We start from the raw sequence: 25,138 nt of genomic DNA, 5'->3' as shown, positions 1-25,138 counted from the left end.
GGCCTGTGAGCGTGAGGCTTTTCCTACCTGTCTATGGAGTGCTTCATCCACAGGTTCTCCTTGACCAGTCGGTCTGTAACAGATCCCCACAGTAATGTCTCCCATAGCTATATTCCCTTTAACCCTGACCCACAAACTCTCTGTGGACTGCTCACCTGTCCCCAGACAGAGTTCCATACTCTCCAGCCTATCCCTAACATAAATGGCAACTCCCCCTCCCCGCCTGCCAGGCCTGTCTTTCCTAAAGAGCCTGTAACCTTCCATTCCAACACTCCAGTCGTAGGAGCCATCCCACCATGTTTCTGCGATGCCTATTATATCCCCGTAGAAGCACACACACCTCTAATTCCTCTTGTCTGTTCCCCATACTACAGGTGTTTGTATAGAATCTGATCACAAACTATCTAGACACTTAAAGTTTACCATGAACATAATACAAGGCATGTAAACTTGATGCAGTCATATGAAAGCCTCTTGTTTATTAAAATACTCAGAAATAATGAAAAGCCTTTCCTTCTGGTGAGAAGCTCTATTCTGGTGAGACCCCAGCTGGAGTAATGTGGTCAGCTCTGGAGTCCTCATTTCAGGAAATGATATGGCCCTGTTGGAGAGAGACAAGAAAAGGGCCCAAAAAATGATCAAGAGGGACGGAGCACCTCTTCTGTGAGGAAAGGCAGAGGGAGCTGGGAGTATTCAGCCTGGAGAAAAGACTCCAGCAAGACCTTATCACAGCCTTTCAGTTCTTAAAAGAGGCCTATGAGAAAGATGGGGAAAGACTTTTCAGCAGGGCCTGTTGCAATAAGATGAAGGGCGATGGTTTTAAACTGAAAAAGGGAATATTCAGGCTGGATGTGAAGGAAAAATTCTTTAAACTGAGGGTGGTGAAATACTGGCACAGGCTGCCCAGGGAAGTGGTGGATACACCATCCCTGGAGACATCCAGGGCTAGGATGGATGTGGTTCTGCATAACCTGATCCAGTTGAAGATGTACCTGCTCACAGCAGTGGAGCTGGATTAGATGGCCTTTGAAGGTCCCTGCCAACACAACCTATTCTATGATAAATAACAAAAGTACACTGAACAGAAAGCCTTCAACTACACAACATCATGGAGAAGTAGGTAAGTAATCAGTAATACTTGATGTTTTACATCATTTAAAAGAGTCAGGTTAGTAACTCTGCTCAGATCCTGTTAAAGCCCAAGTAAAAGCATCAAAGCAATTTTACTGGTTTTGCTAGATACTGTAAAGAGATTAGTGTCCATGTCTGACCACTTGCTGCAATTCCTTTACTTTTTCTTTTATTAAGGCTTAAACAGAACAAGTGGCAGCTTTGGACTGCGATAAAAAGTCACTTTAATTTTGTACTTTATTCACCTCCTCAGCTAAAAGCTGTAGGAAAAAATTAAAACTACAATTCATTCTTATACATCTCAACACGCAAAGTAAACGGCAATGATATCACTCCATGCAAGACCAGGTATCAGTTACATTTTCAAAATGAGAGATGCTAACACAGCAGCAGAAATATATATATGCCAGTAGTCCACGTAAGCAACCACTGCCTTTGCTGTTTGATGCAGCACTTGAGGCAAAATTTTGAAACACATCAACCATAAAAATCATGTGCTTGAAAAAAAACTATTAACCTAGCTGTTGATTACACTACTTGAATCAAGGAAACAACCTTTAATTTTAGGTGAGGTGGTATGTCAAGAACAAGGGCAAGATTACTTACAATAAATTCTTCAGCAGAGCTTTACCTCCTTCTGTCCTTTTACAAGGGGAAGTAAGGTTCATCACTGTGATTACACAGGTGGACTACTGCAAGCACCAAGATTAGATGGTAAAGCATAGACTAAACACAGGTCTTTATTATCAGCTGCCTCCCTCACAGTGATGAGCCTTTTGTACAGTATAATAAAACTGATGGCAGTCTCACAGGTTGAACTGCAGAAGGGAACATCAAGCTCCAAGCAGCACTCCCTGTGTGAACCCATACAAGTAACTACATACCACAGTATTTCTCAATCAGTACTATTTTTATTTAGACTATTTTAATACCAAATATAAAACATATATCCAAACTGAAGAATTAGCTAGGAAAGCTTCTAAGGCAAGTAAAAAAAAAGAACATTAAAAACAAATGTATCACTATATTTTACTGGTTTCAAACTCACTACAGCAAGATAACTAGAATTCAGTGTTTATACTGTGCTATAAGGTATTTAAATAAATACAGAAAATATACATTTATGTTGAAATGGAGTAGGAATAAACAGGTTGTAATTGGCAAAGCAGATGTCTACCACCTTGACAGTTTAAAACTCAGTGCTGCTCCTGCAGTGTAGATAGCATGTCTATAGTATGCCACAATGATCTGTGATTAAAGGTTGAAGATTGTTAGCTTATACCCTCTAAAAACTCAAATCTGCTGCATGAAATGTGACTTGGTGGTTTTAGAACCTGGCTGCTATGTCCTTCATAGAAAAAGTCAAAAATCACTTCCTACCCAGTCCTCAGTTTAACTCATGACTTCTGAGACTTCACATCTCCTTTATCCCAGCTGACAACTCTTGACTCATCTTTACTAAGCTGTTTCATACCTTTGATCATCTTTGTTGCCCCCAACTGATCTTTAAGCTTTACTGTATCTCTTACGAGGAGGGTACCACACACAGCATTCAAAATGTGGATACAAGCTGGATTTACACAGTAGCACAGCGACCTTTCCCGGTTTATTCATCTTCTAGTAACTCAAGACAGTTGCTTGTTTGATTCCTATTGAACACTTGCATAGTACTAGGACCTCTCTCTTGAATGGTTGTTTAGCATCCATCACTTTCAGTGCAAAGCTGGGGCTGTCCTCCTCAATGCATCATTTTCAGATAACTACCCTGACAGCTGACAACACTGGGAATCCAGTCACCTGTGTTCTCCTGAAATAATTTAAGATACTTCCATTGACTCTTAAATAAGGTCCTAAATCTCGGCCAGATTTTTGTTTCTAACATCCAAAGTGGTATCTCCAATTTGTTTACCAATTCCTTCTCACACCGCAAGGTATCAGTGCTAGAATAAATACAGTTTCCACATAGGTAATTTATATGCAAATCTAAAAAAACCACAACAAAACAACACAACAAACCCACCCAGATCAACCCCCCAGAGTTATCATCTAGACTATGGAGTATTTCAGTGAAAGTGAATGAATTCAAACCACCTGACATAATCTCATAGACAGGGACTATGTGGATCATTGACAAACTACACAAAACCGTTCAAACAAGAACACTTTATTTTCAAACCCTGACTATTAAACAAGTGCACGGCAGTAGTTTGTTACTTGTGAACTACTCTGAATAAAGAGACAGCACCTCTACATCAATCATACATGACACATACTAAATCAAGATTAGGTTTAAAAGGCTTCAAAAGGGAAACAAGATTGATCTGGCAAACACATGTTCTCAACGAGATGACAGGACAAAACAGTGCACTTGTGCTCAAGGGTACGATTAGCTAGAAGCATTACCATTATCTTGATGCTATTTATTTTAAAAATGTTTTTGCAGATAAGCTAAACATATGTCTGCTTTCAAATACTGACGAATTCACAGCTGTGGGATAAGATATAGGAGCACTAGCATGGGTTTTCATTTGAAGCATGTGATGACTTCAAAATCTGGAACAGACGAGAGTTTAGGAAGGAGGTGAAGATGAAATCTCCTTTTAGGGGAATGGAAAGGATTCCCCTGGAAGGGAATATGAGTAAGTCAACAGTTCATGAACGCATGCAGTGCTGCACCGACTCAAAAACTGACCTGTTCCTCTTTTAATCTCATCAGTTACTCCCTAGGCAAGCGATCAAGCTGTCTATTTTCTATTACAGATGCAGCTTTGGATGAAGAAAAAGTCAAGCTCTCCAGCAGAAGCACTACAAGAGCAGAGCCTAGAGAGGGACATATGTATTGAGGAATTAAAACTTGTGTATGAAGTTTCATGTATTGGAAGCATGTGGCAGGGGTGAGAGGCAGCCAAGCTCTTGCCTGGGCACTACTGTAAAAAAGACAAATCCAAAACCCCCCACACCACAGAAACAAGCAAAAAAGTACCAGAAGCAGGAAGATAACCAGAGCTAGTGCTGAACTAATAGCCTGTACTAGAAGCAGTCAGTACACAACTCCTCAAGCTGAGGTTAACTGCTTACATTAATTACTGACTGATGATAATTAAGCACTGCTGTCAAACCATTTGCACCCAACACTCTGCAGCCCCTAAGACCCAAATCATCTCTCTGCCAGTACAAGAGTTTCATTTTCCTTCCAACATATGTCTTTCTAATGGCATTCCTACCATTAAGCAGGGTGCCACAGACCCTCAAAGGACAACACTGCTCCTCATTTTGTATTAGCTAAGCCCCAAGCAAAGACAACTCAGTCTCAGCCACACACAACAGCAGGCAACTGGTCTAAAAAAAAAAAAAATAAAGAGTCAGGGTCTTGGTTTAAACAGATTTAAACAGATGAGAAGTCAAGGATGGGGCAAACTTAAGACCATTTTCATCAGACATTTGGCATATTTAAGTCTACAGATCATCTTTATACAGGTTGTGAGCTGAAGCATTTCCTAAAGGAATTAGTAACTGCTTATTTTTAACCTGATCCTTTCATATGCAGTGTCCCATCTATGTAATTTTGCAACTGAAGTCACCGAGCATCTTGGGAGCTTTTGCTAACACCACTTGAAATGGATTACTGTAACTACTTTGTAGGTAAACAACATGAAGCCGTTTTCTGACAAACTGATAATATGCAAATTACTTGTGGTATTGTTTTGGTCAGGTATATGCATTGAGTAACTGATGTGAGCGACAGGCAGCAAGTCCCATGGGTATAGGCAGTACTGCTATATACTACCTGGGACAATTAATACAAGGCAAAAAGCTTTACAGCTACACTGGGGAGAAGAATATAGCTTAGTATATTTCATTTTCCAATGTAGTCATTGTAAAAAGGACTTTATTTAGAAGAAGTCTTATTTAAGATGCCTTATAAAGCAAGTATTTTTGACTGTACATTCTGCACACATCACAGCAAGGAGAAATGCATTTTCAGTAAGCCATTGCTGCAGAGTATCATCTTCCTTTAACATATTATCCACTCTCAGCTTCACCTTGCTTTCATTTTTTAAGTGTCCTTTAAAACACTCAAAAATGTCCTTTGAAATGGTCTTATCAGACAAAAGGCAACCTAAACAACCTTTTGAAATTATAAAGCACACTACATAGAGAAAACTGGAAATACCCACATGTCAGAGGTACTGCTTTAATCATGCTTGCTTCCTCCAGCTACCACTGTAAACAAGTTGGTACATCCTCTCCTCCACGATTTACATAGTAAAGAAAAAAAAAAAAAGGCAGAAGCCAGACTGGGAGCTGGGCACAATATGTCCTTTTTGGTGCTTTTTGAGAGGAAAGAGTGGAATGAGCCAGATTCCCTACTTCATGCAAGCCAATGGTTTTCCAAGAGGCAGGATACGTAGGAACAAATGATGCTCCACCAGCTGAAGCAATCACTGTCTTGGAGAAACAAACTTTATGTTAGAGCTCTAATGAAGGAAGGGATAAGACTCTCTAAGCTCTGTTTGCAAAAGGAGTCAAATCCAGGATTCAAAACAAAGAAAAATATCTTAAACAACGAGATTCACATTAAGAAACTCTACTTAGCTAAGAAGCACTAAATGATCTTAACTACATATTTGCTGTGCTTTCACAATGCTAGCTGGACACAGGAGTGCTCTGTGTTACCTACTCAGGTACCCACTAGATTTACCTGGCACATCATGATGGCTTTCAAAGGATCAGTTCTAATTTGACAGCCAGGTGAAAGTCCTCAAAAAAGTTAATACAACTACATACAAGAACAACTGTTCTTTCACCATTTCAAGTGTTATTTATGTATACCATGCACACATGATACAATGACAAGTAGCTATCATCTTACGTACAGGAGGCTGTTACATAATAAAACCTATAAAGTTACATTTAAATTGTAAAACAAAACTTGTGCTGAACATTACACAAGAACTACCAAGACCTGAATAGCATCATGCAGCCTTAATTTTGTTAATTTTCCCACCCACAGGCTGCACACTGTGCATCACTTATACAAAAGATATGAATATCTGTAATTTACACCACAACATTAAATTTGCATTAGCTATAGAACTAGCTGTCATCAATCCTAGAATGATGGTGCTTAGAATGAAGCTAATGCCTTTCAAAACCGGTTACCCTGTAGTTCCACAGTGTGAAGGCAGGACTTCGATTGATCCATGAGACACAATGGAGCTCAGAAATACTAAAAAGTAATCCAATTTTTCTCTTTAGTCTTCCCCTAAAACCTCTGTGTTTAAAATAAGATTTTACTACTTGGCATATTTAACATCCAATTGACATTCACACTTGGCTTCCAAGTATTTGATATTTCTTCAGACTAGAACACTGATTTTAAAACACACTGGAATAAGTATTTAAATGCTCCCTGTGTATCAGGATAACTAGCAAGTCATTTAACTTTATACTTTTTCAGTGGGGACAGAACATGGCTCCCTAGTTTTACCTCCCTTAGTTTTAATTGCCTTATTCTAAAGGTAATTTAATTTTTCAGCACCTCTGCACAATACACATTCCCATTTCTTTAAGAGTCAAGGTACTGTTTTACACACAATAGCCTCCCCTCACTATATAGTTTTATTTCACCTCTCCAGCATAAAAATAAAAACACAACAAAAGACAGAAGTCTTGCTTAAAGATACAATGTGGTAAGCATTGCTGGAGTCTCATAAGAAACACCATGAAGTTTAGCAGGGACTTAGCCTTGTTACACACAGACTTCTGCCTGTTCACTTCCAACAATTTGCAAGCTAATCAGTGCAAGGATCAAAAGTGAGACTAGAGAGAAATGCATCAATTAATCAGACCCATCATTTTTTGACAAATAAAAAGTCAGTATTTAAAATTCATTAGCCATAATAACACAGCATATGTAATAACACTAAACCATTGCGAATTTCATTACAGGATTAAACAATACTGTAGGAAGGACAAGGGCAGTTCAAAGACACCAGAACCTATCTATGGCATCACTGCAGCTACATTACTGTAAAATGATATGTTAGTTATTTGGAACAAAAACAGCTAAGCAAGACCTAGAGTTTCTCAAATCATTCACATAGGTGACTTACCTTCCTCTTACAGATACAGCCTTATTTAGAGGCTTCTCAACAACAATTCTTCACAAGAAGTTTACTGAGGCATAGCTATTCACTTTTGTAGACACTTACACAGTAATGGCTTAGCATCAAATGTCTAATACACTTTCCAGAAAAAAATTTCCTCACCTTTTATTGCTCCTTCACCTGACAAACCCATAATACCAAAAAAAAAAAAAAATCAAAAAACACTGATGTACTTCTATGTAGAGAGCTGAACTAATTCAATATATGGCCACCTACTCTGCAGGCTCATACCAGCACTCATACAAATGCTATAGCAATTTACTTTCCTCTTCTCCTAAACTAGTTGTAGTATTAAAGTAAAAAGCATTTGTAGCTATTTTAAGAGGAATGCACTTGCAGAACTAGACTTGCCTTTGATGTGAGCCCAGCAATTCTTAAGTAGTCAGTCTCTGGAGTCTGAGGCTTGAGAAATTCTGTTTCTTCCAAACTAAATTAACAACCTCATTCTACCGTCTTGCTTCAATATGTTCTTCCCTTCACTAGCAAGTATGAGGCATCACTCTATCATTCCATTTCTCTGTAGCTATTTAACCTGTAGTAAAATGGATGAGCAGACAACTGGTCCAGCAAGCTTGTGTCCAAACTAAAAGCCTGAAATCTTGTTGAAGGCCCCATCTCCCACACCACAATCCTGCTATATCAGGTGTTTATGTTTTTTTTTTTTTAACCAGTTCATTCTGTCAACAACAGAACAGACTTCATGTAACTAATTGCAGCAGTGTTTCTTGAGAGGATTTGAGGCTGCCAACACACATACTTTAAAGCCTTTAAAACAGCTAGTTTTTACAGTAGAACCCTAGAAGATGTAGTGGACTGCAGCCTCTCACTCACATGATGCTGCTGTTTCAGTCTTTACTGTACTAAAGATATAGGAGGAATCCATGTCATAAGGATACATGTAAAGCTGCTTTAAGTATTAAAACAGATTTTTAAATTAAATATTAATAGTTAGAAAAACATACATTTTAACACATCAAGGAACACGCCGACCAAGACTCACTGGCCACAGTTAAATTTAATCAGAATCCACACTCCATTAGCAGCTGGAAGAGTTCCAGAAGTCGCCTGTGCCCTTGGCTATCTGCCAAGACCACTGATTGTGTTTTAAGTCCCCTGAAATTACAAGGATGTATTCAAATATGCCATTCTCTGCTTCTGGTATGGTATTTGCTGTTTTCCTTTATTGCACATATAAAAGTAGCTGTCTACCTCACCACCAATACATCTGCATCTTAGAGATGTACACAGTCAGATATACTTAATCCCACCTCAGTTTCAAATATATTTGGTACCTTTTGCAAATGAACCATAGGAAAGCAAGGCACTAGCGACACCCAACATAAGCAAACTAACACGCAAGATCTGAATTCAAGTATGAAGTTTAATCTTGAGGTAAAAAAATGAAAGTTCAAGCATTTACCAGAGCTATCTACGTGTATTTTAGAACCAGGCACCAAAAGTCTTGTCCAAAAACCTCATTCAAATCTACTGCTTATCAGAGTCATGACATGCATCAATACATAGCTCTTACAATAGCATTGTGCAGAAAATGCCGAAAGGAGAAGGAAGTGTTAGAACCAATCACAATAACTAAAAGTGTGTATGACACAACATCAAAATGAGATAAGCTAGTTTGGCCACATACCAAGAAAACTGGGGGAGTGTAACATGTCCCAGGAACATCTGCACAAGCATGCAGTCATAATTCTCTGGAGACCTTCATGTGATAGCATTTTATTGACGTAAGGTATCAGAGAACATCCCAGGTTACTTAAGAAAAGAACCAAAGTAGGTAGCCACGACTGAAACAACTCTTGCAGAAACAATGCTAGAAAAGGGAAGCTCTAAAACAAAAAGAACAAACCACAAAAAAAAAAAAACCACAATACTGGTTCAGTAGCAGGTCTAGAATACTCTGGAAGAATCTAATGCACATGCCCTGTGTGAATATGAGTAACTGCTTCAATATGAGTAACTGCTTCAAACTCAAAAGGACTACTGTACAATAAAATGCAGCACTATAGTGTTAATTTTGCTCACCATCTCTGTAGCTCAGAGTGGCTGTCTAAGTCAGCTTGTTGGCCAGATCCTGCCTCCTACCCCTCTGGCATGTGATAGGCCTTTTGTTGAGCTCAGCTGGTGGAGACCAACCCAACCAGTAGCCAGCAGTTAGATCAGCTCTGGCTGCAGGTTTCCAGCCTTTTGCTTCACAGCTGAGCTGAATTACATACATGGTTGCTGCTTGGCAGGAGGGAGCAGCCTCTCCTCTTCCCCCCCTCTCTACCGAACCCCTCGATCAGAAAGCAAGTCAATTCAGCCTTTGAACCCTGCAAAACAAGAGCAAAACAAAACCGCAAAACACAGACTTTTTGCCAGATTAGTCTCTCATCTTTTAGCAAGCTGAACTGATTTGCTGGATGATCAGACAAATACTAAAGCCAGCATAAACTAAGCAGTAGGAACTTGGCCTCCTTTTATTAAAGCCACAGACACAGTTGAGAAGGGCTTGATCATAGTTATTTATCCCTTTACCTTATGCCACAGGTATCACTGCTGATCTGCTTCAATTTGTACTGACAGGACACAGTCTAATAGAAAGACTGCATAACAAAGAATTACATCACTCAGGGAAGAAACCACTCAAACTTGAAGCATGTCTTTTATTGGAGTGGAAGAGAGAAAAGACTTATGTCAGTCTCTGAACAAAAGCACAAATTAAAAATGTGTGTTGGACAGCAGTGGATGCAGAACAAGTTCTCAGTAAGACAGTAAGTACTAGATGTACCATATAAAACACATGGCAGTGCATTGTGGCTCCAGAGGGGAAAAACAAAGCATGTCATTTCAAATAAAGTCCTCACAGTTTTTGGCCATGTAAATATTAAACCTGCTTGCTAAAGATAGCTATAGAGTAGCCCTGCTGTGAGAGTCTGCAAAGGTACCCAATATGAGTGATTTAACTAAAAAGAATGAGGCTGAAAAGATGCAAGACACTAAACCCAACAGCTTGCTCCTATCACAAAGGGGACAAGACTCATTGCACAGCTACTCCCTGAACCTTGCCAGGCAGTTCTGCCTATCCCTTTTGCACTGGCTCTGGTACCGGTCACATGCCACAATATCCCTAAAAAAGGATATTTTTCCTTCTGAATTGGTAAGTTCAACAGCTTGGGCAAGGGTATAATACTAAGGACAGTGAAAAAAGGAAGGTAAGAATAGGACCAGGACCAACAACTCCTGCTTCTGAAAGTAGAAGTAAAGTAACATCTAAAACAGAACCACAATTTAAAGTTATCACTTCCAAGGCTCTTACTGGGAGCATATAGTCGGATTCCCTGAAGACATGTAGATGCAAACAAGCTAATACAGCATTACCTATCCAGCAAATTGTTAGAGTAATTGTAAGCTGTCCCTCAGGGAAAGGTTTACTAAGACACAACTCTAGTCTGGAAAGGGACACAGCTACTGAGGTGTAAATGATGCACGTTCAAAAATAGAAGGGAAGAGGCCATAAGAGGTAATTTTTCCTCATTATTTTAAACAAGAGCAACCCATACACCATCCCTGTCCCTTCTGCTCCTCTCTGCCAACCTCCAGAGAGGACTGGCTTTCAGCAGGACATGCAGCTCACCTGGCTGACCACATGGCCACACTTACACTCCTGTTAAAGGACCTCTCCTGTGCCCGCAGGAAGGTGAGGTTTTAGGTAGGACCACCCCTTTGTGCTACTGTTCCCTCCCATTTGCCCACTCTGATGGCAAAGCCATGCCTTTATCCAACAACTTATCCAGAAATCAGAAAAACCTAACTGTCCAAAAAAAAAAAAAAAAAAATCACATTAACCCCCAAACAAAATTACCCTCTGTTCTAGGAAAAGCTCTTCCCTTCCAGAGAGAGGGAAGATGCAACACCAGCTTTAGATCTCTGGAAATCTTTGGGAGCAAAGCCTTTACACTGCAGCGTTACCAGCTTCAGGTTAGTTACTATTTCATGCTTCTCAACCTTAAGTCGACCTTGGAAGGAAAAAAGAGGGAAAAAAAAAGCTAATAAATAATTAAGTTCATTAGTAAATCACCATGGAAAGTTAACAAGATTAAATGCCTTCAGTTTCATACTGTTGGTGTTAACTGACAAGGAAAATGTCACTTGTGTAAATGCGTTTATATTCACACAGGAAATATTGTATGTTTCCATTAAAGCAATGCAACTAGTCTGCAGTCATAGCCTGGATAGTTAAAGATAAACAATATTGTGGCAAGTTTCCATTGGCTGTCTGTTTAACTCAGCTTTAAAATGATCCTGAACCATTTGAATGGCATTCAAATTACTAGTGGCAATTATCTTTCCAAAACTTCAGACATACACACTGGATAAACAGCTCTATCTGATCAATCACCTCACACACTTTTAAGAGCGGATTTCACTGCCTATAACCTGAGCCAGTGTGACTAGCCTGGGAGCAGAGCTCTAAGGCTGGATTTGTTTGACTGCAGTTCTATCACTGTTTCATTTCATTTAGTATGCCTTTCCAAGGTAGCTGCAAAGCTGCCTGCTTTGTCACAGAGGGAGCTGTGAAACAGGTAACTAAGTGCAACAGCGAATCCTGCCAACTCCACCAGAAGTCCCAGTCATATTCTCCAGAGCACCTTCCTTCTTGCATTATTTATGCAAATATATGTAAATGCACAGGATCTCAAGGCTTTAGAAACCACTTCACAAAGCAATAGGTTAATTAGGCAGGAAATCAGCTGTTCTGTCCTGGAAGATACAGTAAAATCCAACAATACCAATCTTTTGACTAGCCTATTTCCAAAATAAAAATATTAAAAACTGCAAGCTCCACTCAGTTATGCAGTGGCAATGCTTTGACTCACTGCACAGTGTTTATTTTGTGTTCAAGGAGACTAAAAGCTGAGCATTTTTATTCCTGGTTTGTCAGGCTTGTTGAAGAAACGGTCTCTGAAGCCTCAGCTTGGAAGAGCAAGTTACAGCAAAGTGATGCTAAACAACATCAAATGCAGAAGGTGGGACTGGACCCTTTCATCCACCCTACCTCAAGCTCTAAGCAATTAGATATATCTGAAAACTTTGCTAAAACTAACTGGAAGCTAGTTTTGCCAGACACGTGCATGTTTTCCAAAGAGTGGTTAAGAAGCTTGGCACAAGATGTAGAGAGCTGTATGGCACAACTGCATCAACAACAATGCTATGATAAGGTTTAGCATTCCTGGACTAAATATATTTCAACAACCAAGAGAACATTTTCACAAAGTAAGTACCCTACATGGTTACAGCTCACAGAATTATATTCAAAAATATTAGGCATATAGAGCACATGAGGAGAGGGAGAAAACAAGACTACTCGGTCAACTACTATTAGGTCCGTATTGCAATATGGTACAGAAAAAAATGGGGTGCACTGAGGCACATAGTTTCAGATACACTCCCTCATATCTGAAAAGCTGAGCATTTGCATCCCTCAGCAAAGAAGCTTAGCAGAGGAGGTGACATTCAATGACAGCTTCTTTGAAAAACTTCTTACATAGTTTAATTCCTTAGTCTATCAAATAAGAGGAAAACGGCACAAAACATAGCTAGGATGAACCTGAAAAACCAATTCCGAGTTCAAACTTGTCAGCTAGGTAAGCAATGGTAAACATTTAGCTCAAGGATTATGCTTTACTATCTCAGCTTTCTTGCTTCTTCCACCTACTTGAACGCTCAGTACTAAGTTTTATCACCCAAATGATCTGTACTACCTTGCCCTACTATTTGAGTCAGTTTTCAGTAGTAGGTGAAGAAAATGAGGGAAGCCTTTGCAGTAAAAACATGTCTTGATGAGTAGCTATACCACTTCCATCTTGAGAACTCTACAATCTGTGTTCTTCCTTTAACAAAGGGGTTTCATTTCTCAAACATAAACAATGGTTGCCATGCCAGAAACAAAGTCATCTCCCAAGTAACTTTTCAGAGCCTTTGACCAGCAAGTCCAATACTCACAGAACATTTCAAACACATACACACCCTCCTCATCTCTCCCTCACTTTTTTCTTTTGAGGAGCACACTATATACATGTTAAGAATCAATCTGCAAGACACAGATGATCCAGGTTCCTTTCATTTTTGCTTACCAAGAGGCTAACATTTGTCAGAATACAAGTTCAATTGAAGAACAACCAACCCTGGAATACTAGTTGCATGTCTGTGACACATCACCTGGACAACATCTGCAGTTCAGAAAGGCACCACAAATAAAGCAAAGTAACCCGCTTGCTTTGTTACTTTCAGCATTGCTATTGAGGTAAACATTCACACATAGCAACAGCTACTTAAGTCACTGAATTACTGCCTGCCAGCTAGCCATATTTCTATACCCCTCAATTCCCTCTGTTAATTAAACTTTACTTCCAAACTTTTGTTCAGTATTGTGAAGACACAATAGTATGGTATCCTGGGACAAAGCCAAACAAGAGGAATATTTTCCTAACAAAACTCCTAAGTCTAGATAAACAAGCATTTTTACCTGCCAAGTAACAAGGATAGCTTAGGCACTTCAGCAACACAAAGACACCCCCCAGGCTACACATCATTACATACATTTTACTGCAAAATGATGAGAAGCATGACTTTTCAGGAATGGAGCACCTCTGCATTTTGAAGGGCATTTATAGTAGTGTGAATGAGACCTCAGGCACATCTCCAAATTAGTTAGCAAGAAGAAGCCCATTGTGAAAAGAGTCACAGTCCATACCCCAATGGGCCTTCATCTTCCATGTGATCAACCCATCATGCAGGAGGAACCAATACATCATGCAGGAGGAATCACTACTTTCAGGTTCTTCCAGTGAATTCTTAGGTGCTCAGCCTTTAACTGCGAAGGAAATCACATTCAACCAGAAAACCTTAGGGAGTGACTTGCAGGAAAATTAAAAAGTTTAAGACTTTCATATGAAAGCCTGGAAGATTTCCTCAACAAGTAGGACCATTTTTTAATGGTTCTATCCAAACAACACCTTCCAAGGAAGGAACTTCAGATATTCCAAGGAGGAATCTCTGATGAATACAGCAAATACAGGAATACTGTCAGAAGAGTAAGTAGTTTGAAAAGTGAACACCACTACCAACCACAGGTAACTGCTGCACACGGGGAAAAAAAAACCAACAAGCCCAAAAACCAACAACTGAGAAGTGGTATTGGGAGATGTGGTGGCAGAGGAGAAAAATCCACCCACTCCCACCAAGATAAAGGTGTAGAACAGCAGCAAGATTCAAGATGCTCAATATTTCAATACTCTCCTGCTTCGATGTACTGTAACAGAACAAGCTGAAGAGGGACAAGGAGTGCACAGTTCTGTGTGTCCAGAGACATCTGAACCCCATTAACATCCCTGAGCCAACCAGCCTGAAGGACATTGCTCACTCAAACAAAACAATCAGCTACAACTGCCTGCAGCTGTAGGTAGGCAAGAGAGAGCAGCATTGTTGAATCAGCTGAAGCCCAAAATAACAGCTGGAAGAACTGCTATATCAGGAACTCCCTGAGTCCATAAAAATGGGCAAGACATTCTGAAAACAGTGGTTTCAGTGCTTTTTGCCTGCAAGCAGGTACATGTGTTTGTTAACAAGTACTAAGCTTTTGTTTCTGTAAATTAGTTTTATTATTTGAATTCCGTGGGCCTGGGGAATATCCAGAAATGCTTTTCTTGTTGTTTGGTCCTGTCCACTGCACAAGCACAAGAGAAGGCTGGTTTACATATCACAGATTGCAAGTGAATCATGACTCACACTGAAACTCACTAATCTGACAATTCACGTAAGACCTGAAGAATAATTATACCAGAAAATTCCTCTTCAATCCTTCTTTGCTGACCTTATTATCACCAGAGGGGGAAAAACGTCAAGACCAGCAGGGAAACCCTAGCTTGCATCAGCCCCAAGCTGCTGCACAAGAGGGTGGTGCTGATCTGCAGCACTTCACCAAGCATCTGACACTGCATTTCAGGCCAAGTGAGTAATTTCTGAGTCCTCCAACTGCATGTTTGCAGTGTCTAAGGAGGAGGAGGGGGGTATGGGCTTTCCAGTAAAGTCAGCTTGTTGGAGACTGCTATCTTCCCCAGAAAGACAACCAGCACTTCTGAATGGCCAGCTTGAGACAGAATGTGTTGGTAAGCACTTCCTCTTCAAGGGCTTTATTTCAAGTATAAGCTTTTAAATACTGTAACTACTTGGACCAAGTAGCCTCAGATACATACTTTATGAATAAAGAAGAGCTGTATCTCTTTATATAGGCTGTTTAAGTCTGGAAGAGATCAGATTTTTCTTTCACAACTGGAAACGGTATAGAAAACACCCAAAAACAAAACAGTACCCAAGTACAAACTCCAGAGAAGTGATCAACCCAAACAGCATCTTAGTGATTGTTTTCATTACTTGCAAAAGAATAAACATGAAATGCTTTATGAAAAAGGGATACTCAACTGAAGAGGCACAAATTTTTGAGCCACTATGTTCTAATGCAAGTGTTTGTGTCACTGTTCTCAGAATTACATACAAGCCAAAAGTAACCTCGTCTACAATTAGGCATTTATTTTAAGAAGCGGCAAATTGTAAAACATGTGAATGTAAAATGTAAACCAAAGTAAAACAATGCACTAACTGTAAAAACATAAAACAACAGGTGTCCCATTCCTCGTTTGACTCAAAACTCAGTTTGCTTCCTCAATTTTCAGCATTTGCCAGTTGGTCTCCCAAAGCTAGCTCTACATTTATGTAACAATATAAACAGTCAGAAAGACTGAAGCAGGAAGCTCTGTGATTAGCAACCTTGCTTTTGTTATGTCAATCTTCCAATTTCTGCACAGCTCCAGGCAACCATAATGCATCAGATTTACTTGCTGTAAAGATGCTGACAATTACATACTTAAAGAGCATTTCTCTGAGCTCCTCTAGAAAATTGTTATAATCATCCAGAACCCAACCCACAAGGAGGGCCACGCCACACTAACACCAATACATACTCTCTAATTACAGACAATTTACATGGCTGACAGAGAAAACAAGTGCACTGAACAAACAGGAACACAGCCAGCTACCCTGCTACATTGGAACCTGCTGTCCGAAGAATGGGTCTGGTACCCAAATTATGCAGTTTGGGTCTACAAAACACCAGGCAACACCATCAAAGCAGAGCTAAACTCTGCCAAAGAGCTTTAAGTCTACTTTGCAACAGGACATGCCACAGATTAAGGACATTATATCAGAACTATTAGTTTAAGAACAGAATTAATGAGCCTTGGCACCACAAGCTGATCATACTTAACCAAAACTGAGCACTATTTAATAAAACTGTCAATATGCTGCTTTCTTTTGACTGGTTTTATGCCAACCAAGTTGGGTATTTTCCTCTATCTCTTACTCCAAAAAAGCCCTGGAAGTCAGTTACTACTACAACTACATGCTTGACTTCCTACAAGAAAACATTTAAGGTAGGATTTTCAAGAATTACTATTATTTAGAAGGTCTTCCAAATGCTGACATTTACATCTAAAAGCAACTTCAAAAATTTCAGCCCCTAGGAAGCCATTACAACTTTTCTGAAAACATTTAACTCTCTACCTAAATAGGCAAATTATGTTAGATGGTTCAGCACGTTCCAAAGACCAAACTGTGATTCTCCTCCCTCCGCTCTCCCTGCAGTGTCTGCAGCTCTCCTTTTAAGCTGGGACTGACACTTCCGGATATGGCCTCCTGCAGTACAACAGCCCTACCCTATTCACTCTTCTGCATTAGTTTTTCCTTTAGCATACCCCCCCAGGTGAGAAGGAGGATCATAGTACATCACCGATTTTATCCCGCAGGATCTGATCAGTGTCAGAGTGAAAACAAGACCTGAAGCCCCAGGTTTAGCTGGCTTCAGTATTATGAAGGCTGCAGTCTTACTAACCTTATGCTAGCTCAAACCAGCACTTACCTACAAAGGAGTTATTCTGTCCCATCTTTTCTGCTTTTGCACCAACTCCACACAGTTTGTGCTGGCACAGGTGTTTGCAGGGCCGGATGATGAACTTTAGTGAACTATGGTCTACCTAAAAACTCCTCAAGAGGTATTACTTTCACTGGATGATTACTTTGGAGCTGGGTAGTTACTGATAAGGAAAACAGATATGGTTGACCTTGTTAACCATGAAGACTGGAATGGCAAAGACTTAAAGTGCAAACTGGAACAGCAGAGAGAGCATGGCCAAAACATCAAGAAGGAACCTGGGAAACATGAAAGATTAAACCAGTTAGCTGAAGCAGCTAGAAGTGGTTCTATACATCCTAGCCTCACCAAGAAGCTCAACAGGCTTTCTAACAGTGCCACATAAGGGAATGTGGTTTTTCCCAGTTTTGTCTTACAATCTAAAAGTATCATGCATATAATCACAGCTGCGTTAAGAATATTAAGGCTGCCTTGGGAACTTATAATGTACACAAAAGAGCTGGATTAGACTAATTGCCTTGCCTCAGTGCACAAGGCAGTTGTTCACAAAGTCCGATGAAAATCAAGTATATGGCCATTAAGCATTAAGCATTTCTACTGCAAACCGTTCAACCCAGCTCTTTGAAGATAAAACTAATGTTTTCTTTTCAGTTTGTCACATCCATCACTACAGCATTCAGCTACTTCAAATAATTTTCACAACACCCTTATTAAGCAATCTCTGAACACAAAACTAATTAACTTATTATAGAGCAGCCCAAGCTCCACAGGAAAATGGTTAAGACAGATGTTCAGAGAGCAAGAAGTCACCACCTCAGCAATTCACTGCTAACCCATTTCACCATGTACCAGGATGCAGACCATGAAGACAAACAAAGACCGTCATTACCATCCCATACCTGAGGCAACAATTTCTTAGACCGCTTCAGCTATTTTGCTAAGTACAAACATGTGCTTTACCAACAGTAAAAATAAGAGAAATCAGGACTTTTGTTAGACATCTAATAGTAAGCACAGAGTACAAAGAGTGGAAAAATATGGAAATAGGCCTTAAAGCAAACACAGAATAATGAATTCATACTGAAGTCAACTACCCCTAACAGCAGTCAGTCACTTAAAAGTCAGGAGAAAGTGAAGATGAGCATGTACTTCTTTCAAGCCTTTAAAGCCTCATAGCTCAACAAAGATGTCTGACCTTTCAACAAGTCAAGCTATGTGTAAACCAGTATGACTAAAACAGAGTGCTTAACTCTGGCAAGATTAAGCTGAAGGTCTGTAAATAATAGGTAGTTTCACCTTACTCTACAGTTGTTGCGAAGTTGCATAATGTACAGCTAGCCCATGGAACCCTACGGCACAACCCACTTTCAAGGAAGAGGGGAAAAGAGGATTGGTTTGTACAGCAGGACCTGCATAACAGGGTAAGTCAGTTATAATAAAGTTTGGCACCCTGAAACTACAGGAGGAAAATAAACCTCTACCAGGCTCTGGCCAATGGGCATAATTCTTTAGTGAGCAAGAAATTAAAAAATAATCCCCTAGAGACACTTTAAGGCATCTGATGCGGGACAGTCAAATAAGATGACTAAACTGAGTCAGCGAAACAAATCTGTGCTACCCGTTTGCTTCACTGAACATCATCCAGCCCTGCCCACTGCAGTTAATGAAATTCAGATTAAAAAAAAGCCCTATAGGCAAACAAAATCCTAGCCGTTGCAGAACCTTGCCTTGTAGAGCAGAAGGAACTATGCAAGGTAGCTTTGAAACAGTCAGAGCTCTTTCCATAGCTCTTCCCATCTCACGTAGAAGCTATTGCATGCACCTCTTTCAACAGTTCAGAAAAGGACACGAAATATCACTCATTTGTATTTCACAGAGGAACATTTACTTCCTTTAACCTAATTTTAATAAATATTTACAACTGGTATTTCTACTAGTCCATGTACTCAGTTGCAAGAGCAGCATCAAATTAATTTCTGCAGTACATAAAGCTTGACACCCAGAAAAAGGACCAAGTTCTCAATAAACAGCTCTTCCTGTTCTACTTCCTTCTATATACAAACATCTGGGCTGAGTGCCCAGCTGTCTTTATTTTAAAGTAATTAAAATTACTTTATTATCTGCTGTGCTGTAATCAATTCTTTTTAATATGTTGCTTCTTAGAAGCTTTCTTCCAAGTAGTCTACCTCAACCTCCATTAAAAAAATAGTAAGATTAGGCTTTTTTTTATTTCCCGAAGCTCACTCTTACAAATCTCAAGTTAACTCCAAGATCTGTAACTTCAGTTTTACTTTGACTCAGTCCTTCTGAAAAGCCATTTAGGGCACAACTGCAGTAGTGATGTTCTGCATTACATACAAATACTAGCAACACAACTGATGATCAGCCCTCCCTGTTTCAAGACTGTTTCCAACCAACATGTTGTGCTGACAGCAATGCTATGAGTAACCATTATAGTTCCGTATCCTTAGAGTGTCACTAGTCTCATCAGCATTTAAACATATATTAAAAATACAGAGCCAGAAGTCGATCAACTCCCACAATTTATGGGGATATATTGGTGGTAGTAAGTGCTGTGGGTCTGTTTTTTTCTGGATTTTTCCTCCCCTCTCTTTAAAGGAAACCAACCACAAACAGAAGCCCATTGTTTTTATTTCAGAAGGCATAACCTAGCTTTTAATTATTTTAGACTTTATTTTGCTAATTATCTACCCAATAAGCTCTTTCCAGTGTCATTTTCCTAAATGTAGAGTCTCAGGAGAGGAAGTTCCTAGGAGAGAGGGTAGGTAAATCAGAACTAAGAAACTTGATTTATGGCATAAGCTGAGAGGGTACACATTTACTTACAAGCTCTCCAGTGCCCTGTTAAAACACAAGGGCAGGCGTAAGTGAGCTATGTGTGTATTTCTCTGGATAAGATTTTGTAACAGGGAATAGAAGTATGTTAACTAAGAAAAAAAAAAAACAAACTGAAAACTGACAAAAACACAGATATTCTATAGCTTTCTGTAGAGATACAGATGCTTTCCTAACATGATCAAATATATCCTACCGTATACAAGGGGGAAATGCATTTACTCAGCACACCTGTAACAGCAAATGAACCCAGGAATTACACTGGTAGACAGAGGAGTCCCACAGCTCTTGCTCCTTCTGTTATTATTCTGTCTTGGTGTTGTTCCACTTTCGTTAAAAAGATCAAGCCAGATCATAGCCAAGAGTGCAACAGCAGCATCAAGCTCACAATGCCCCACGCAAGCAGTTGAAGGTGGCCCTGGAGTTTATTATCTGTTGGATTCTTCACCCACAGAAAGTACACTTTCTGAGGTACTCAGCAATACAAACTGGGGGAAGAGGAGAAGTCATTTGCTCCATGTATTCTTATTGTTACATTTGTTTGTTCTGCAGCAAGTGTCACTAAGAAGTTAGGCACTGCTAAATTTCTACATCAGCTTGTAATCATGTAAGAAACAGATGGTGATTACAAATTCCACGGGCTGCGCGGTGGTGTTGGGTTTGGTTTGCTTGGGGTGTTTTTTTTAAGCTTGTACAGTATGCTCAGCAACATCCTTAAGCATTCATTCTCTTCTCCCAAATACATGCAATTTACTGGTTGACACAGCAGGTAAAGTCTTCAGCAGTCATTCTTTACCTCAAAATTAGTTACAAAAAAACCCCACTTGCATTGGTTTTCTTCCATCTTTGGGGGCGATATGTTTTGAAAGGCATAATCTTAGCTCCCTACAAATTCCCAGCTTTCTTAACAAGCTTCTAACAGAAGCAGGCAAGCAACACAAGTAAGAGCAGACTCACCAACAGCGTGCCTGGGACAATCGTCACAGGGTGCAGAAACACAGAATCTCCAGCTTTCATTTTTGGCACAGAAAAGAAGGAGGGAAGAATTACTTCCAAAAGCATCAAGCAAAAGTTCCATGCCTAATGTAACTTTCCTTCCTGCAGTTACTGGACATCCAGCAGCAGTGACAATATGGAAGTAATAATGTTATTTACCACACTGGTTGTAAATGAATTGTTACAATTACATTAACAAAAAATATAGCTTTAAGTCATACTAACCACAGAGTTTAAGTATTTGCTTCAGCAGCACAGCCAGACCATCTCTGACACAGGGTAAAAGAAACAAGATTAACTCTTAATGATGCCGATGCCTGCAAGATCCAAGAACACTGACAATTAGTCTTTGCTGCTGTTATCAGTATTAATGTCATCTACTAAGTGGGACACAGTTGCTTTCCCTTTTACTTAGCACCAGTTTCATTCAACAGCGTTTTTCAGCATACCAAGAAATGCATTTTACAGCTCTGAATGCTAATATGTGTTCCCTTACTTTTTAGGATTACTTTTTAAGATATTTGGGTAATGTTCCCATGCTTTCCCCACACACGCCCTTCTAAGTTATTACTTATTTTGACTGCATTACCAAACAGTATTTTGCCCTAGGTATCTCTCTACTTCTACCTAAACAACAGCAGAGATCACCAAAGCAATTTCCTTCGTTTCTCGGCAAGGGGAGGGTGAATTTACAAGAACCTTGGGTAACAGACACTTCAATGCAGATTTTTTTCTGCATTAAGAATTCACATCTTTGCTGTAAGCCTCCTGCTTTAGTGTCATGTTTCCTCCCAGGCCAGGAGAGGAAAGACAACGGTTCTTGTAACTGCTTCCTTAGATGAAGCTTCTTTACACACTGAATTTAAAATCTGAAAATCCTCAAAACTCAGCCATCAAGTAATAGTGATATTTTGGCCCCAAGATCTAAAGGTTAAAAACCTGAAGAAAAATCCTTTTTTCCCCTCTTTGTCTTCACCAAGTGCTTCCTTCTAATAGACGCCACAACCTGTAAGAACTGCGGGAACTGTATATCAGCTTCACTATTTCAATACATACGTATGCCCCAAACAGTTAATAATACTCAGACACTGGTACTGTCTCATAAATTGATATGCACCACACTGGGACCAGTCTTGCATACGATCTTTCAGACTACTATGGTCTAAGTTTATGTAATTACTATCATCATGAACTATGGTCTATGTTCATTTCTTAGTCTGAATTTTGCTTGTGGATTTCTGGTTATTCTGTCAAGAAACTCAAGGATCCTCAATTCCTGTTCTTAATGAATCCAAGTACATAACTTGTATTTCTCCCATGAAAAATTCTTATTTGCGATAAGGGAGTCCGGCCACACTGAACACTTGTTTTCATTTGATGGATGGTGCCACATCAAACATTACAAACTGACAGGGTAAGCATCTAACAGAGGAGCCTGCAACCCTTTAGTGCTGCATTCTTGACTAAGAAGTGCTGTTTAGATTTGGACACATTAATTAATTTGAGCTTTTTCATCCTCTCTCAATCAGAGGGATTTTACTTCCATGGGACCCAAAGCATTAATCATGACTACACCTTGCAACAGTGTAAAGAAATGTGATAACATCCACAGAACATGCAGCGGATATTGATGCTTACAGCCACTGTCTTCATATGAACATGAATGAAGCTGCATTTCTCCAAATCTACTGTATTGCTGAGCTTGCTCTTTGAGCCCCCACCTTGGAAAAGGACTTGAGCCTAATGTTATGTGTATGAACCAGTACACTTCTTCATTACATTTCTAATGGGAACAGCACTGTATGCCGCTGTACACTATCAGAAGACTCTTGTACTATGTTACATTTGTCACTATTTACTTTGTTATTATTTGTACTGGAGAAGTCTTTCCCCTGAAAGTAGTGGCATTTCCAGTATGAACACATTTAGCAATGAGCTGTTGCAACAGGAAGATCTCTGTTCTTGTCAAGAGATCTCCCTGTCTCTCCCCAGGGAGATGGCCGATAGGCAGCATGCTGCTGTTCAGCAGAAGTCTCTCACCCTGTAATTATCAGCTCTCTTTCTTTCATTGAAGAGACCCGTTTGCGAATTTTCCTATGAATAATGCTGGTCACTAAAGAAGGAGCAAAAGAGAGTCGTGTATTTAAGCCCAATTCCAGCAAACAGCGTATCATGAATTGCACAATTAAGAGTGCTTTTTTTTTGCTCTGCAGATAAATATCTAGTTCCTTATCAGTCCATGACACAGGATGCCACTGCTTACAGCTGACCTACAGAAAACTTGAAATCCTTTGTCACCGTGTCCTACTGCCTCGCATGTCTATCTTTAGCAAAGCATTTAACCTCACTAGAGCTTTTCCTCCGTCACCAACACCATACTGGTACCTACAGTCAAAGCATATTCACCAGATCACCACTTCGGGCACGGTGCTGCTTTAACACCAATTGAACAGTGCTCAGCCTTGATACTTAGCCTGCAGGCTTTGGGCAAGAATGAGCAAAATGTACACGAAGGGAGAAAGCCTCATAGGATTTAGATGTTAAGGAAAGAAAAAGAATACCGAGTGCATGCCACAGACTGCTTTTCCTGTTCCACAAAGCTGTTACAAAATTCATAGCCTAACCTCAAGCTGCACATTGCAGCGTAAGAGCTTTTAAGAATAACTGTCAACGAGAAGCATCCCACACAGACCCAGCGTTCGGACGTTCAGACTTTGCACGACCAAGGAGTAAGTTCTCGGCATCACTCCCGCGACCGACACCTGATTTTTGGTGACCCCGGGGTTCTACACTTTTAACCCGCCACGGTGGCTATTTAAAGACGTAAAGCTTGCGCCTTGAGCCTCGTAATGCCCAAACCATGTGACACCGTTACTAGGCTCGCAACGGCAAGGCTGCCTCCGCAGCCGCGGTCCATCGCAGGGCCGCCGCTCCCGCCCGCCGCAGGGTGATGGAGCACTCCGCGAACGCTGCAATTCCGCCGCTCTGCCACACCGGAGCGCGGCCCGCCTCCCCTCCCCCCGCGCCACACACCGGCGGCGGACACTCGCCGGGGCGAGCGGCGCGGGTGACGGGAACAACTTCGCTACTTGAACGCCCGTATCCGGGTGGGATCAGCTCTTATTATTTAACCCCAGCACACGCATTTACGCGCCGCCCGCCCGCGGGTGGCGGCGGGACCGGAGCGACACCGGCTCCGCTCGCAGCACCGTCCGCTCACAGCCACCACCCTGCGCGGTGCTGGACGAGCGGAACCGGGACCGACGGGACACAGGTTACCGCAGGCACGGCGGTGGCAGCTCCACGGTTCGCCTGCCCCCGGCCCCGGCTGGGCGCCGCAGCCCGCGCCGGCGCCCCCCGCCCGCAACCACCGCACCCGGTACCGAGCTCCCAGAGCCTACCAGAGCTCAGGGCTACAGCCGGCGGCACGTGCGTCCCCCGGCCCCGTCCGCCCCCTCCGCATCGCCCTTCCCTGCGCGCAGCCCGCGGGGGGCGATGCCCCGTCGGAGCAGCCGGGAGGAGCGCGGCGGAGCAGCGCTTACCGAGTGGTTGACCCCCCACATGAGGACGCTGAGCAGCGGGTCGCTAGCCCGGAACAACTTCACTTTTTGCGCCACGAAGTGCTTCTTCTTGGTCTTGGTTTTACTCGCCATGGCGGGCACGATGCTGCTGGGGGCCGCCATGGCGCTGCCGGCGGCGGCGGCGGGAGAGCGCGAGGAAAGGGGCGACTCAGCGCCCGCTGCACAGGGGCACGCGGCCGGCGGCGGGCTGGCAGCCGCGGGACGCCGCGCGCATCCCGGCCTGCCCGCCGGTGCCGCGCGCTGAAATGGCCCCGCTCGCGAGCCGCCGGCCCCGCCCCGCGGGGGGGGGGGGGGGGAAGAGGGGGCAGGAACCGCCACCGCCCGCCACGCACTGCGCCCCGCCCCGCCCCCGGCGCGGGAACGCCGGGGAGTTTCGGTTCCTGCCGCCACACCGCGCATGCGCCAGCCACCCACCCACCTTC

The 25,138-nt window shown here is 41.5% G+C and overlaps 1 protein-coding gene across 2 annotated transcripts in view; it reads right to left on the bottom strand.

The window, feature by feature from the left end:
• The window catches only part of PIP4K2A (phosphatidylinositol-5-phosphate 4-kinase type 2 alpha), a 113,547-nt gene extending 88,617 nt beyond the window's left edge, over positions 1 to 24,930 (bottom strand). For both annotated transcript variants that reach the window (XM_062633643.1, XM_062633642.1), the window contains exon 1: positions 24,678 to 24,930. In XM_062633643.1, coding sequence (XP_062489627.1) covers positions 24,678 to 24,818 — 141 coding nt within the window. In that variant the 5' untranslated portion in view covers positions 24,819 to 24,930. The remainder of the gene's footprint in view (positions 1 to 24,677) is intronic.
• Between the last annotated feature and the right edge of the window lie 208 nt (positions 24,931 to 25,138).

This window comes from Pezoporus occidentalis, unplaced genomic scaffold, assembly GCF_034315485.1.
Source record: "Pezoporus occidentalis ecotype Australia unplaced genomic scaffold, CSIRO_AGI_Poc_V1 ctg40, whole genome shotgun sequence".
Taxonomy (NCBI): domain Eukaryota; kingdom Metazoa; phylum Chordata; class Aves; order Psittaciformes; family Psittacidae; genus Pezoporus; species Pezoporus occidentalis.
This window is presented reverse-complemented; position numbering and strand designations above follow the sequence as displayed.